The following is a 15,958-nucleotide window of genomic DNA, read 5'->3' as shown; positions in this document are numbered from 1 at the left end:
TGGTACTTTTTCATTCACATTTATTTAACTCTCTCGAAGATTTTGGCTTTCATCATTTCCTGTTAGGAAGTATTCCAGAGTCCTGCAAGTTACACTGCCCAGAAGTCTTCTATATTTCAGGAACATTTTCCATCCTTTATAGAGAGCATTTTTTTCAGTGGCTAGTTGAACTGTTCCCATGCTAAGCCACAGTCAGCATTAATTCCAACAAAACAAATGCTCACAGCCACTGCTGAAATGGGGCCATTTCCTACTGAAGACACCTCTCTGTTTCCTCTGAATGGTTGTCCTGCTAGATCTTGTCACTACATTTTTTTTCTTTCTGTTCTTGGTGTTTGTAACTCCCATGGACCTGTCGATGGCTTTGCTTTTCTTCTCCTGAGCATTGCTAACATCTGCATTTGAAATATTTGCACACTTTTCAGCTGTTATGATTGTTCCTGTTGACTCTTCTATCATTTCTGGTGCCCAAGTACCAGGGCTTCACTGAATTATGTGACTATTTCCCTGTTGCTCTGCACAGAGCAGCTATTCTCTGCAGTAGGATATTTCTGAACAGGGAGCCCCCAATCTCCTTTCTGCTGTCCCTTCAATGCTTTTCTCCCTCCCACAACTGCACTGGAACTGCCGCCCTCAATTCTGTGTTTCTTAGCTATTTTTTCCAGTTGCCATTTTTCCACATGAAACCCACTTCTCCTTTCCATCCAGCCTTTCTAATTTTAAGGGCTGTTGAGACACTTTTTTCAGTATGCAGAGAAATGTTCTGTTTTGTCTTACAGATAGATCCCTGTACAGAAGGGCTGCTAAGGCAGAGTCTCTTCCTCCCATTAGATTTTCTTCCCTCAGTGGCCTGTTGTTTACTGTTTCTTTCTGTTTACAGTTCTGCAGCTGGTTCTCCCTCTATATCTTGTTTAAGCCCACTTTAACTGATTTTTTGGAATAAAAGTTCATGAGAAGCTCTTTCAAGTACTTTATATAAACCCAAATATATTGAATGACCTTTATTTCCTTCATCCATTACCTTAGTTATTCTATCAGAAAAGTAATCAAGGTTTTAGAGCAAGACCTACTTTATAGGTCTAGATTGCTTCTTTGCTAGCTTAACCCCTTTGTGCACCCTCAGTAACACTTCTTCTGAGTCATCCAGTGATATCTTTTAGTTCAATATTTTAGAGACATTCTTCTGCTCCCCTACCTAGGGGAAAAAGAAGATGACAAAAAGCAGCCATGATAAAGAGATATTATTTGTTCTATTCTGCAGCTCTGGAAGCCTTATGAAGCACAGTAGGGGACTGAGGCTGAGTCTGTGACAATTTTACTATTTCCAGAATACACATGGAGTGGAAACCAGAAATGAAGCTTAGTAATTCCCGCTTGTACTCTGCTAGCTGATGAAGCAGAGCAGCATTGAAACAAAGAAAGTGCTGACAGAGCCTTGAAACAAATAGAATGAGGCATCCAGACTGTGGAGAGAAGACCTGAGTGAAGGGATAGAAATGATTCTGTCAGCCACATAAATGTCGACACCCCACATTGATTTCAGGAAGGTATTGAGAACAGAGTGAGATAGAGAGGACAAAATAAGGAGCAAATACAGGAGGCAGTTGTTAGGGAGTTCTAGGGGCAGAAATGCCTTTGCTTGCAGCTTGAGTACAGAAGGGCTGTGACTGTGAAAGCAAAAGAGAGAGGACATGGGTGGAAGTTGTAGCAAACCTCTGGTAATGGCAATAGCCAGGCCTGCACAGCATCCAGTCTGGAAATCCATGTGTTCCCAGATTGCAGGGGATGGCAGTCAGCCATCCTGTCACTGTGCCAACATGCCCATGCTCTCCTCCCTTGAGCCCTGCTGTGTAGCAAAGTCCTGCCTGATCATCCTCAGCCCCACTTGGCTTAGGGGTGGCTCTGCTTCTTTTCCGTGCCATGGATAATTGGTGGTACCTCCAGCTCTCTTGGGGTTGCCTGAGCACTCACCAGAAGAGGGGCAGGTCATGGGTAAAAAGGAGGAGCAAAACAAGGCCTGCTAAAGGAAGGGGTCTCAGGGCAGTGGCCATGTCTTTTCCATGCCTCCCTGCCTCCATCATCAGATCAGACAGACAAGAAAAGTGAAGGTCAATACTTTTCATACCACCCACAGCCACCAAAACACCACCAAGTGACATTCTTTGGGGGTATCACAGCCCTTTGGAAGATCTTGCACATTAAGAGAAATAACTTAATGGAAAGGGTTGTTTAAAAATTGGAATGGACCACCCAGGTGGTGGAGTCACCATCCCTGGAGGTGTTCAGGAAAGGCCTGGATGTGGCACTTAGTGCTATGGTCTGCTTGACAAGGTGGTGATAGGTCAAAGGATGGGCTTGGTGATCTCAGAGGTCTTTTCCAGCCTCAATGATTCTGTGACTCTGTGTGGTCTTGGCCCAGCAGAAGACCCTGTTGTTCAGCAGTACAGTTGCAAAGCATGGAGAGGGGGGTGGGGAAAAGGGGTTAAGCCACCTTCTACCTCCTCACCTAGCAATATCCTGAATGTCCATCACACCTAATGATATCCTCCATCCCTGTCAGCACAGTGAGCCCAAACTTGGTGTACACAGTGGAGCTGGAGCTCTCTGTGCCTCACTCCGCTTCCAGGGCCGCTCAGCGCAAGCAGGTTAGAGCAGGCATGACTTTCCCTGGGGAATACTGAGTTTTCTGTTCACTCCCCTGTCTCCCACACACATCCTCTCACCTCGTTCTCAGACTGGGTCTAGGATTTTAAACATACTAGGGTTCGTATACTGGCGTAAGGCTTGGGTAGAAACTTTCCAGAAACTTTTCTCCTTTGGAAAAGCGTTCCACTGAAATCAACACTTTCCTACAGGAAAAGGCCAGTCTGGCAAACAGATGAAGTTCTGAGGCAGCTTTCAATAATCTGAAATGTCTTCAGTTGAAATGTCAGTCTGAAAAAAATATTTGCGTGCGAATCAAAATGGCTTGGATTTGAAACAGCGCTTTTTTTCCAAATTGAAAATGTAAATTTTTTTTTAACAAAATTGGAATATGCTAATGTTTTGTCCCACTTTGGTGTGAAAGCAAATGTCAGGAATATCAGCATTTCCCAAAGGAGTGGGGAGACTTGGCCCTGGCTGCCCACCCACGCAGAGGATAGGTTTGCCATTCTGCCTCTCCTTTAATTCCACTCCTCCTTCCTATCTGCCCCTGAGCCCCACTCCTGCTGGAGATGATGATGATGATGATGATGATGATGATGATGATGTGCAAAGCTGTCAGGGTTGCTGTGTCTAGCAGAAGAGCAGCAGGGCCCCAGCACACGTGCTTGGAGGGGGTGAGAGGGAGGGCAGCTTCCCCCAGCCCTTCCTGCAGCCAGTGCAGAAGCCCTAGAACAAAGAAAGGTTTATCTGAAGCCCTTGTTGGAAAGATAGAGTGGCTGCCTGGATCCTGAAAGTCTCAAGGTGCTGGATATGCTGAATACTGCACGTTGATCCCAGCCTCCAGCCAGCCCTAGCAGGGTGTGAGGTGTTGGTTTTGCTCAGCCTTGGGGACATTATCCTAGGCCCCCATCACCACTATGCCCTTGCTCTGTCAGATGGTCTCTCTTAGTAATTCATTCTGTTATTTCAGAAACGAGTTCTCTTCCTCACCAATGATTATTTCTTCACGGACATCAGTGGCACACCCTTCAGGTGAGCAAGGACTCGTGGCACCAATACAGTGTATCAGAAGTCTGATCAGGGACAGCAGATCAGTTCCTTTTCTTCATAAATATTGCTGCAAGTCATGAGTAGAGCAGTAGGAATAACTGACTTCTTTGTTTCTATTGCCATTAAAATGTTATTTGGGGTCAATTCAAAAGGAATATTATGATTTACATGAAATTCAGAGTCTGACAGCTATACCTTAGGTAAAACATGTTTTATTTCAGAGAAATGAGACAGCTTAAATTTTTATTTCCACTGAATATGGTTTATGATACTGGTGTATGGCTTTAAAAAAACCTCAACATTGTTATACACTGAAAATTATAAAACAACTAATAACAAGTGAAGGAAATTGTGGAGGGGGAGGGGCGTGAGGGGGTGTTGGGTTTTTTCCCCCAGCTGAAATTGTTTGAAACTGGCGGAGATTTGAGAAATGTTATCATTGACCTGAACCTACAATGTTGCCCCAAAAAATTGTCACCAGCAATGCCTCATAACTCTACAGACAAGTTCCTTAGCCCCCTGTGCTGAAATCGGATCTCACTTAATCCTCTTCCGATGATGTTCTTTTCTTTAATAGCTGTGGAGGGAGGTAATGTCATTAAGGGTTGTCACTGCAGGCAATGACACCTTTCCTTGCTGACAAGCCCTCTGTTTTCCCTCTTGCCTGCAGCCTGGGTGTTGTGCTGTCCAGGGGGCATGGAGAGTACATCCTGCTGGGGAACACTTCAGTGGAAGAAGGTAGGTTAATCTGAAAGGGACAAGGGAGCTACTCTGAATGTCACCAGTTTTCCTTCAGAGGCTGTTATGTGTCTGTCTGCTTCCTCACTAAATACTCCATGTACTCTCTGGTTTCAGGTTTGCATGACCTGCTCCAGCCAGACCTGTCTTTAGCAAATGAATGGTAAGTGGAAGAAATCCTGTCAGTGACACAGGACTTTGTCATGATGTTTGGGCAAAGTTCCCAGCAATCTGGTTTGAGTTCACCACCATCTGTGACCTAGGGAAAAAGCAGTGCTGTTCAGATGCTATACCTGCAAAGACCTGATTGTCTCCAGGCAATTAACTTTTCCCTCTTCCTTTGGGAGATCCCACCAAGACCTGGCACATTCCTCTCCTAAGAAACAGCTGAGATTTATCCTCAGTCTTCTGTGCTCACACTTACTTTGTTCCTCCTCACATTGCTCAGAATTGTCTTACAAAACCTACACTATGTCAGACCTGTTAGGCAATTTTGTTGCAAGCTTGGTGAAAGATTGAAATGCTTTTTTAAATCCTAGTTTATTTTTGGTTGGCATCCTTCTGAGCTGTGCCTAGACCTAACATCTAGAGAACACGGAGGTGATTTATGACCCCCATTTCAATAGCAAGCAGAACTTACAGTTTTGCTTGGTTTGGATATGAAACAGGGTGAAGCACGGCACTTTCCATTTATTGCTGTGAGGTTTGGGGTTTTCATGAACCCAACATTCAGTCCCACTCAGTCACATGAACCCAGGCTGTATCAAAGCCAAAATAACTATATTCAAGCAGCCCTGCACCCCTTCTCACCTCTCATTACGCTGTCAAGTTTCACAAGCAGCACATTTGAGACACAAACAGCAACTTCTCCTTCTTCTACTCCTGACTTCAGGTGTCAGCTTACCACACTTTACATATTCATTTCTCTTAGACTTTTCTCATAAATCACTCCTTTCAGCCCCTTTATGAGTTTTAATTCTCTCTTATAACCCCTTCCTCTCCCTTGTCCTGACAATGGAGTAGTCAAAATTGGATGCAGGATTAGAAGACTGGTTTCTTTTATAGCACAGAGCATTTCTAATACATTCTTTCACTCCTCCCAAAACTGTGTCCTGAGGCTCCTGCAGTTGTGCCCCCATGGGACAGCTTTTGTTGTCACCATATCACACTGCAAGATCATTCCTCATTGCACACTTTATTCCTCTGTCTCTTATTTTTTTCTGCTCCTAGTCTGGTCTCACGTTGCATGTGACCCTCTGCTTTTCAGGCCTCTCCATCACACTGTTATTGTCTACACAGGCACATGTACACATCTTACACAACATAACACAGGAAACTGCTGGCAGGATTTGGAACAGCTCAGTTGTGTTGTGAGCTGATGCTGGAGAACACAGCAACCCTGCTGAGCACAGCAGTCAGGTTAATTGGTGTTTGGTTTAGTGGCAGGGTTTGACTTACAGCCACACTGGTAGATTTAAAGTGAGCACAACATGCAGCAATGTAAAAGTAAAGACTTTGCAGACCAAGGTTTCTTGCTGACTTTCTTTTCACAGTTATTATCATCCAGAAACCTCTGTTTGACTATGGTTTCTCTTTGCCCTTTTGGATTTCTTCTCCCCTTCCCACCAGGATTTACTGCATCACCGACATTGATCCCGACCACCGGAAGCTCAGCCAGCTGGAGGCTGTGATCCGTTTCCTCACTGGAGAGGAGCCTGACCTGGAATGTGAGTCCCAGGCACTGAAGGAGCCCTGCTGGGGTTTTCCTGTACCCATCACAAGGGAGAGGGGACTGTGACAAACTGATTGGTCTCAGACTGAGGCCCTGTGGCACTTTCTTACACAGGCAGGACTGAACTCAAGCCCAGATTAATTCACAGGTGGAAATGAGCTGAGGATCCACCTCCTTGTCTCCATCAGAGGATTTTTTCCATTTCAAAGCTGCCACATAACTCAGCCTTATTGGAGGTCTCAGCACAGGAAATACTGGAAAGTGGAAGGCTTGAATGGCGCTTGGCAGAGGCTGCACACCAGGTTTAAGACAGACTGACTGACTGGCCTAGAGGGGACAATGGCAGGAGAAGCCAGGAAAAGTGCTGAGACAACTCAGTTTCCAGGGACACCAGGCATCATCCTCCAAGGGCTCACAGTGCCCTCTGGAGGGATGGGTTTTTTCAGAACAAGGATTATTAATTTTGTTTTCCAAGCACAACAGCTAACTGATCCAAGAGAAAAAAAATGGTTACAGGATTATTATCTTTCCTGCTCCCCCTGCTGCTCATCCCTTGCACCAGGTCCCATTCTCCTGCAGCTGATACAGCACCACTGAAGAGTGGAATCTCTATGGGGGCAGAGATGGACAGCTGTGCATGGGAACTCCTTACAGCAGTTTGGTTTTAGGATGTCCTTCACCTCCCTTGGTTGTGCCAAGCACAAGCTTTTGTATGTAAGGCTGCACCTCACAGGCACAAACCTTTGGCACAAGGATGGGAATCTCTTAAAAGCAAAATCAACTGTAATCCAGTAATCCTTCCTCTCTTGCACAATGTGAGCAGAGCCCTCATGGCTGTCCTTGGAGTGGGCTGGAAAGAGGAGATGTATGCTTTGAAGAGGCCAGGGAGGAGGAAAGTTTCAGGAGAGCTGACTTGGAGAAATATGCAGGCTTGGAAGTGCTGTGGAGGAAAAACAAATATGATTTGAACACATGAATCCTAGACATGGGGGGCCTCAAGACAGGAAGATCTCATGGTGGGGTCTGATTTTGAAGCTTGAATAACAACAACTATGGAGAGAAGGATCCTGAAATCTGTGGCAAAGAAACTTGGGAGAACTTGAGCTAAAACACCAAGGGACACCTGGAACATCAACCCAGAAAGTTTCAGTGCCAGGAACACTGAAATGGTGGGGTGGCTCCATCTAGAACAGCACTGAAAGGGGCATTTCTGGGACATGATGGTCACCATGTTCTTACAAATTAGTGCAAGTAGGGCAATACAGAAACAAAGCAGGTCAAATAAATGGGGTTCTGGGGCACGTCATTTAGCACGTGACAATACCTTGAACTTTCCTAATCACTTCTTAGCTCCAGTCCAAAGTGGATTAGACTGGTATCCTGGACTGGCTTGAGCAGCTGGTGAAAACCAGGACAGGAAAATGTTTTGTCACTCACAGGAAGGAAGAAAGGTGAACAGAGTAGCCAGTGAGCAAAGGGACAGAGTAGAGACCATAAAAAAGTCTTTAGTGGTTTTGAAGGAAGCTACATGAGTGGAAGGTGTTGGCTGGTATCCTCTCTACAGGATGCCCAGAGGAAAGGTCAAAGGCAGGGATTTGAGGCAAAGGCTGTGGACAGCCTGGTCAGTGAAGGAGTCAAGTGATGGTCTAATGAATAACTTCATTTGAAAGCGTCTCACTTGCCCACACTTGTTGGGCACCATGCTTCCACAGAGTTTCCAGGGGAACTGGTCTGATGATTATGGACATTAGGAAGAAGTTCTTCACAGAAATGGTGATTAGTTTTTGCAACAGCTGCCCAGGGAGCACGTGGAGTCACCATCCCTGGAGGTGTTTGAGGAAAGACTAGATATGGCACTCAGTGCCATGGTTTGGTTGACACAGTAGTGTTGGGTCATAGGTTGGACTTGATGATCTCAGAGGTCTTTTCCAACCTCATTGGTTCTGTAATTCTGTGATCTTGGCTGTAACATCTGCTCCTGTGTTTTCCACCACCCAGGGTGTTAGACCTCTTCTCTGCCCTGTAATGGAAGGCCTCTGTTTTGTGTCACATTGATCTACTGTCCTGGACAGGCAGATGCTCCTTACTAAGGGACTCCCGAAAACATCTAGAGAAAAACCTGTCTTTCTCTCCTGATTTTTGTTGTTCTTTTTTCTCCTTAGGCGATGAGGAGTTGGTCCAGGAAGTGCTGTTCGATGCAGTGGTCACTGCCCCCATGGAGGCCTACTGGACAACACTGGCCCTCAACATGTCCTTGTAAGTGTAGGAGACATAAATATGGATAGAACACTGCTGTGGATTTATGCAGTGCCTGAAATAGTCACAAACTTCTGCACAGCATACAAGAAACTGTAGAAATAGCTCAAAAAGCTGATAGAAATAGCTCAATAGCTTTAGAAATAGCTTGAAAAGTGTCTCTCAGGAGTGAACTCCAGTAAGCTGGGCCTCCTTGGGAGGGTCTTTAGTTTGGTAAGGGTTCTTCTAGTGGAGAAAAGGGTGATTGGTATTGTCTCTATGGGTGGTACCTCCAGATTGAGCCTCAGGAAGATAGTGAACAGGCTTGTTTCAGTAAACAACTTGGTATTTTATTATTTCCAGTGAGGCACCTGTTGCTTGTGGTGTCTTGTATCATGTCACACAGATCTTCTTTCAGCAGACAATGTGCTACTTACTGATATACATGGCTACTGGACTCTTGTTTCAGTTCCTTGTATCCCTACACAAAACAGAAGCTGAGCCAGTGACAACTCTGCTAGGACACATCAGGACAGCTTTAAACAGCTACACCAACACACCCTCTTTAGTCACATTCTGCTACCCTGGCCATTCTCTGCATCCCTGATCCAGCCATTCTCCTTCTGCAGTTCCTCTCCTGCACTTCAGCCTTGAGAGAGTAGCCTGGAGCAGAGCTAGCAGGGGCAGAGGAGCTTATGGCCTACTTAAAAGAGAATGTCATAAGCAGACTTCAAAAGTTTAAATCTGAGCACAAGTCTTAAACCTGCCAGTTGTCAGCCAGTTGCCATTAGCAGGGAGGAGCCACTGTCACTCCTGGTATAAAGGGTTATATTGCAGATGAACTTGGGACCAGGTCTCCAGATGTGGCTTCAAGTTTGAAAGGCCCTCACCCTGGATCATGGCTGTTCTTGTGAGAGCTGTTTGCTTCTGCTTGTGTATTTCTGTTCCACAGGGATACTGAGGCAGGCATTGAGATGGCATTTCTGGGCACTCGGGCTGGGCTCATGAGGAGTGCCCTGTATGTGGGCTCTGAGAAGATTTCCAACAAGTAAGTCCCTAAGCTGCATTACAGGGTTTCTGTCAGTGTCTCTGAAGGGCCAGCATGAAATCACCACCAGCCTTAGAAATGCTTTTGGGGAGACAGAATGGAAAGGAGCAACACCTTGATGGCATTAATGCTGATTCACAGAATCAGAGTAGGGGGCCTTTGTCTACTTCTGGTCCTTTTGAGGTTTTCTTAAAATACTGTTCCAAAGTGCATTCATTTGAATGAAACCCTTCAACCATTCCCTGACTTCAATCAGCTGACACAGAAAATGCCCACAGTTACTCCATATCCCCAGGAGCATTTTGCAGTGCAAAGGCTCTGCACTCCAGTGCCCCAGCACCATTCCAGCTTGGCTGTGTTTGATCTTTCTGTCTCAGTTCCTCTCCCAGATTTATGCTGGTCTGCCTCTCACATTGCCCACATGGTAGCAGCATCCCAGTGCCTTGCAGTGAGGCGTTAAGTGATGTGACTGACATCTGTCACATCCCATTCACTCTCTTGTTCTCTCCCTCAAGGCAGAAGTATGTGTGCACTGAAGGGTTTTGACATGGAAAGGATAGTTTGCATTCTGTTGCATTTTGGATATGCATGCTGCTGTAGAAAAGGACAGGTCACAGAGGCACAGCAGCAGATGGAACAGAAAGGGACCATGTGGGTGGTGGTCATTAGCTTCTCAGCAGCTGTTTCACTGACCCCAAGTTTCCCAAACATGAGTCCTGCCCTCAAGCTCTCCTGTGCCTGAAAGGTGACACTCTTCATGTGTTTGAAGCAGTCTGAACTTCAGAGTAGTCAGTCTCTGGCAACAAGGGAGAAATGCAGTGTGCTGCAGGAGCTTAATGTGATAATTCCCAGTGCTCATCAGGAACAGCGTTCAGTGCTTCAAACAGTCACAGGCACCACACTGCAGAGACAGACCCCCACATATCTCACAGGAGGAGCTTCTGGAATCCCCTGAAAGGAAGGAATCGTAAATGAGGAATTATGATGTCAAAATATACAGCAAAACAAGAGTCTGAAAACAAAGGGATTTGCCAGGCAAGCTGTGTGAACCTCCAGGGAAACAAATGACTTGATTTTCATGAGGTCTCGCCTGAGCACCCACTGCCTATCTTGTGATGCTCCCAGGACACAGCCTCTTGCCTTCAGAAGCATATCTTTGCTCAAGCACTTCAGTTCCTGCCTCTCTAGGAATCACAGAATCATAGAATTTGTTAAGGGATTGGAATGGACCTTTAAATGATCTGTTCCCATCCCACTCTGCCATGGGGAGGGACACCTCCCATAGACCTAGTTGCTTAAGGCCTTATCCAGCCTGGCCTTGAACACTGGCAGAGCTGGGGCATCCACAACTTCCTTCAACAACCTGTTCCAGCTTCTCACCAGTCTCACCTTAAAAGATTTCATCCCAGTATTTTACCTAAATTTCCCCTCTCAGTCTGCACACATTTCTCCTTGCCCTATCACTGCAGTTCCTAACAGAGTCACTCTCCACCTTGCCAGTAGGCCCCCTTCAGATACTGGAAGGCTGCTGTGAGGTCTCTGTTCTGAGCATCTCCTGAGGAGATGAGGATTTACACACAGCTGCATAACCTTATGTTTGGTGTGGGTGGTTTTTTTGTAGGAGACTGCCTAATCCCCTTCCCTCACCTGCTCCCCATTCCCTGCAGAAACTAATGGCCACAAGCACCTGTGTTTCCCTCGCCCACCTGCTCCCTGCTCCGGGGATGTCGTTCCCGGTAACCTTCCGTCTGCCCGCTTCCCTCTCGCCCTGCCCGGGGCCGCCGCCGCGGGCCTGGCCCGGGCCAACAGCGGCACCTGGCGGCGGTCGCGGGAGGCGCGGCGGGCGCGGCCGCCCCACAGGAGCGAGGGAGGGCCCGGCCCTGCCCCGGGGGGACAGCGGGGGACAGCGGCGACACCGCCTGCCCTCGCCCGTAGAAAAACCCCTGGTGGTGGAGTGTGGGCGATGCGCCCAGCCGCAGGTGTCCCACTGCGTTGCCCCGAGGATTGCTGCGGCTCCTCCACACCGTGAGCAACGTGTTATCTCCCGGCAGGAAATTCCTGACACAGAAGGACAAGGAAAGCATCTTCACCATGGATCACTTCCCTCTGTGGTACCGCAGGGCGGCCGAGCATCCCCCCGGCAGCTTCATCTACAGCATTGTCTCAGAAGATGATTCAGGTAACCCCAGGCTAAAAACAGAGCAGAGAGAAAGAGAAAAAAGCTTTTCACACCTCGCATCCCACATGGCGCCCATCCCCATACCTTTATCCCTGCCTCCCGCCTAGTGGGAAGTGCTGGGACCTGCCCTCCTGACCTTACCTTCACACCAGTGAGGGGCACAGAGCTCATGGCTAAGATGCTGAAAGATGAAGCTGAAGCTGAAAGGTGTGGAGAAGGCAGTCAGGGAGGAGCAATGCAAGGCTACAGAGGAGGAGAAGAATGGGAATGCAGGGCTTGGGTAGATGGAAAGGCGTAGAGAGGCGGGAGCTGGGGGAACACAAGGTACTTATGGGGCTGGAATACACATGAAACTTGAGAAGGGAACAGGAGAGGTATTGCAGAAGGAATGAGACACATAGATGTGGCTAGGCTTGGGAGGGAACAACATCAGCCCTGCTGGGTGACAGCTGGCACTGGTGAGGGACCAGCAAACAGTCAGGAAGTCCAAGTTCAGACGGTGTCACGTTTTCCGTCATCACTTTCCATGACAGGAAAGGGTGGGTTTGTTATGAAAAAGGGTGGAGAGGAAGGCTTTTCCACAGCATTGGTGTCCCACACAGCAAAGTTCAAACGCTAGAGGAAGGCAAGGAGTGGCTTTTCAATATCTCGTGCTTTAGGTGTTGGTTCTTGTATATTCCTGTGATTATGCAGGACCAGCCAGGACCTTCTCAAAGGCTGGAAGAGAGCAAAAGAGGCTAAAAACAAACAAGCAAAACAAAATATTCATGTGAGACTCCTCCACACAAGGCAAAGAGCCCCTTTGTGCTCCTCCTTGGCCCCCAGCTCTCCATCTCTGTCACAGAGCTCAGCAGTGTAGCTGTTAAAGCTTTTTGTGGCACAGTGGTGGGAGTCTGGTGGGTGGGAAAGCAAGTAGCAAAGAGAAGAAACCAGCCTGGGAGGCAAGAGATGAACCAGGATGTATAGGGAAAGGAATGGAAAGAGAAAATACTTGAAACCTACAAAAGCCTCTTTCCCCAACACCTTTATATCTCACTTAAAAAGCAAGTGTGGAGAGAGGGGGAGAGATGGCAGGAGGGACCTTTCCCTCCCCTGCAAGCCATGGCACCTGCTCTTTGGAATAGAGCGTGGGCTGGAAAACCAGGCAGTGACATCCAGTGGAACTTCCTAGGGCAGCCATTACCCAGGCCACAGTAGTCACTGCTTGCTAAACACTGGGGTTGTGGCTTGCTGTGGCTTTCTTAGAAGTCACAGCTAGTTTTGGATAAAGACCAAAGACAAGGAGCTAGCACTGGTCTTTGTTTTACGTGGCCATGGGTCAGAAGCCTAAATCAAGTCCAGAACCCCACTCACCTGGAGACCTGGTGCCTGCAGGCACCTTGTAAGAAGTAGCACTTGGCCCTGAAGACCTTGTGCTCTAAATTATAAAGGAGATTATTAGTCTTTAGGGATGAGCAGCTGGGCAAAGAGGGACTGCCTGGGAAGGGCCAGGAAATAATACCCAGTGCTTCTGAGACAGTGGTTTACTATAAAGCTGAGTCCAGGCCCTTCCTTGACATCTGATGAAGCAGGGCTGCCCCACATTTTAACCAAAATAGGCCACCCAGTTTCTTATTAAATTCTGTCAGCTGCTGAAGTCCCCTTTTCACGTTTTCCACAAGTCCCCTGCTGTGGCAGGAGGTTTTCATGGCAGATGGGCTTCTAATCACCTAAGAAGGAAAACCCCCAACAGCTCTCTGTTGGGCAGCAAATCAGCAGGAAGTGACTGCAGGTCATCAGAATCATTTATGAACAGCACCTCCTTCCAGTGTCCAGAAGTCTCAGGAATAAAAGGACAGCAGGGAAGCCTCTGCATGTCAAGTAGCACTGTTCTTGCAACCCAGATTTTTCATGTGTCAGGTGGGATTTTTTTTCCTAGAGACCCTAAGTATATTTTGCTTCTTTGTCCCATCCTTGAACAAGACATTTGAGGTTCACCATTGTCCTGATTTGGGGAAAATTTGGGAGAAGACCTCTAAAGGGGTTCCTCTAGAAAGAAAATTCAAGTGGCCCCTCCCACAACTGGTTCCAGAAAAAATATTGCCTTGGAGAAAAGTGGAAAAAACTGTTTATTTAACAAGCAAAGCATTCACCAGCACAAAAAAAAAAATGACAATATTAAACAATAAAACCTCTTGGCAATATGAAGAGATGACAAACTCAGCAAGTCCCTTGGTGGGCTGTAGCTCAGCTCACCCAGTCTCTGATCAGTCCCTCCAGGGCTGGAAATGCCCCGGCCCAGCCCCGGCCCGGTGCCCACAGGTGGAGCTGCCGGTGCTCTGCTGGGGGTTCTGTCCAGAGCAGGGTTAAACAGGTCCAAGAAAAAGAAAAACCACAGTCCAGGGAACTTCTGTGCCTCAGCTAGCTAAAAACTAACTGAAAGCAAAGGAGAGCTCTGTCCTGCTGTCTGTCCATGCTGCAGACAGCACAGCCCAGGAGCAGGAATGTGGAGGAGCGAGTGCAGTCCCCCAAACTCCACGCTTCTTCTCTCCCCCATTCACCCTTGAAACCAGTCTCAAAGGTGCAAAACCATTATCCAGCATAAACAGAACAGACAACTGGGGGTACAAGCATCATCTAGCCAACCCAGAACAACCATAAAGGCAGGATCATGCTCAAGGCGTGTGAGCTGAGTATTTATTTCACAAAGGTTTTACTGCTTTTGACACACTTGAGCAGGTTAATCTGGCTTTGATCAAAAAATAAAACCAAAATAGTGAGAGCCTCCAGTGCTAAGTGGTGGGCACTGAATTGTCCTCTGGACACACCTATAATGATGAAGGCATACATGTAAAGCAGTAACAATTGATGGAGTTGTGGGGAAGGAAAGAATCCCTGACCCATCTGTCTAAGGAAGAGATTTCCAGAGAGCATGCAAGGAGGGAACCAGGTGCAGACTACATCGATCAGACTGGCCTTCAAACTGTCCCTTGGCAGTTCCCAGAGAGGTGCCCCAGCTGAAGCTAATCTAATCACTTAAAAATTATATATAGAAATGGAATCTGCCACATGGAAAATTGCAGGCTGGAACAACTGCCCTGACAAGGAGAGATGGAGTTCAGTTGCTTGAGCCTAGCCAGCCATGTGATTTTAAATGCCCCATGGGAGCTCAGACTTCTGCACAGGGCTGGCAGATGTGTCACAGGATCTACAGGATGCTTAAAGCAGCAGCTCAAGGATAATTGGGAGACCCTGGGGCATAAGAGAGTTTAGGCAACAAAGTCCCAGAAGGCTTTGTTTCTAAAATGGAGTGTGCTCTGGAAGCTGCTGTGTCTGCAGTTTGTAATGCCGGCCTGGCTTGGGTATGAGTTAGACATAAGCCTGGCCTTTGGTGTGCAGGTGTTGTCAGAATTATCTGTCCTGCTTCTCCTCTGTCTACAGAGTTTAGATGGTACATTGAGCAGAACAGCTCTCTTGCTAAGAGAAGCTCTACATGCCCAAAATTGAGGTGGCCAATCCTCTACATTTTATCACAGAATCATGGAACATTTTGGGCTGAAAGGGTTCTTAAAGGTCACTTGGTTCCACACCCCTTGCCATGGGCAGGGATGTCTTCCATGAGACCAGATGCTCAAACCACCCCCCCCACCCCCACATCCAGCCTTGGACACCACTTCCTTTATGTTGAGGATGCCACTTTTATCATGAGCCATAAAGAAGAGAAAAATAAAATCTGCTCATAGCCCATTAGTCTGCTTTTGTGTCTTGAAAGTTGCAGCCCTCAAAATTCTGGAATGCTTGAGCTGAGGAGTATGTACACACTGTCCTGGATGGGAAAATGTGGGGGCAAGCTGGTTTTGCTGCATTTTATTCCTCTCTGGGGGTAAGCTAACCAAGCCTGCTGTATTTGTGTCTTGACAGAGGGGGGTGGCCTGCCAAAAGTGGTGACAGTGAGCACAGCTGTGTCTGTGTCTGTGGATGGGAAGATGGGAATTGCTGCAGGTAGGACATTCTGGTTTCTCTTTTTGTCTTGAATGAAATGGCTGCATCTTGCATTGAGTGTGGGAGCTGAGAGCTGTTAGCTTGTCATTCAAGGGAAGTGACAGGAGCCACAATAGCTTGTGGTATTGAGAACTAGGCTCAACAGAGAATAATGGAATAGGTACTGAATGGCTGACAGGCTTCTGAAAGGGAAATGGGCTGCTTGAGTGGAAGCTTCCCATCTCCAGTGCTGGTGAATTCGTGGATTGAGACTCCAGTGGTGAACTGGATTGAGACTCTTTCTCTGGAGCAGGAGTAGGTTGGGAAGTCCGTGCAGGTTTAAAATATTGCAGGAAGCACTTTTGGCTTT

At 47.2% G+C, this 15,958-nt stretch overlaps 1 protein-coding gene across 1 annotated transcript in view; it reads left to right on the top strand.

The window, feature by feature from the left end:
- Nucleotides 1-15,958, top strand: part of CACNA2D4 (calcium voltage-gated channel auxiliary subunit alpha2delta 4) — a 122,145-nt gene that overhangs the window by 41,855 nt on the left and 64,332 nt on the right. The window contains exons 20-27 of the mRNA XM_050970051.1: nt 3,617-3,678; nt 4,367-4,434; nt 4,552-4,597; nt 6,064-6,161; nt 8,329-8,422; nt 9,354-9,449; nt 11,501-11,628; nt 15,529-15,609. Of these exons, the coding sequence (XP_050826008.1) occupies nt 3,617-3,678; nt 4,367-4,434; nt 4,552-4,597; nt 6,064-6,161; nt 8,329-8,422; nt 9,354-9,449; nt 11,501-11,628; nt 15,529-15,609 (673 nt within the window). The remainder of the gene's footprint in view (nt 1-3,616; nt 3,679-4,366; nt 4,435-4,551; nt 4,598-6,063; nt 6,162-8,328; nt 8,423-9,353; nt 9,450-11,500; nt 11,629-15,528; nt 15,610-15,958) is intronic.

Source organism: Serinus canaria, chromosome 1A (genome assembly GCF_022539315.1).
Source record: "Serinus canaria isolate serCan28SL12 chromosome 1A, serCan2020, whole genome shotgun sequence".
Classification (NCBI taxonomy): domain Eukaryota; kingdom Metazoa; phylum Chordata; class Aves; order Passeriformes; family Fringillidae; genus Serinus; species Serinus canaria.
Note: the sequence above shows the minus strand (reverse complement) of the source record. Positions and strands in the feature narration are given on the sequence as shown.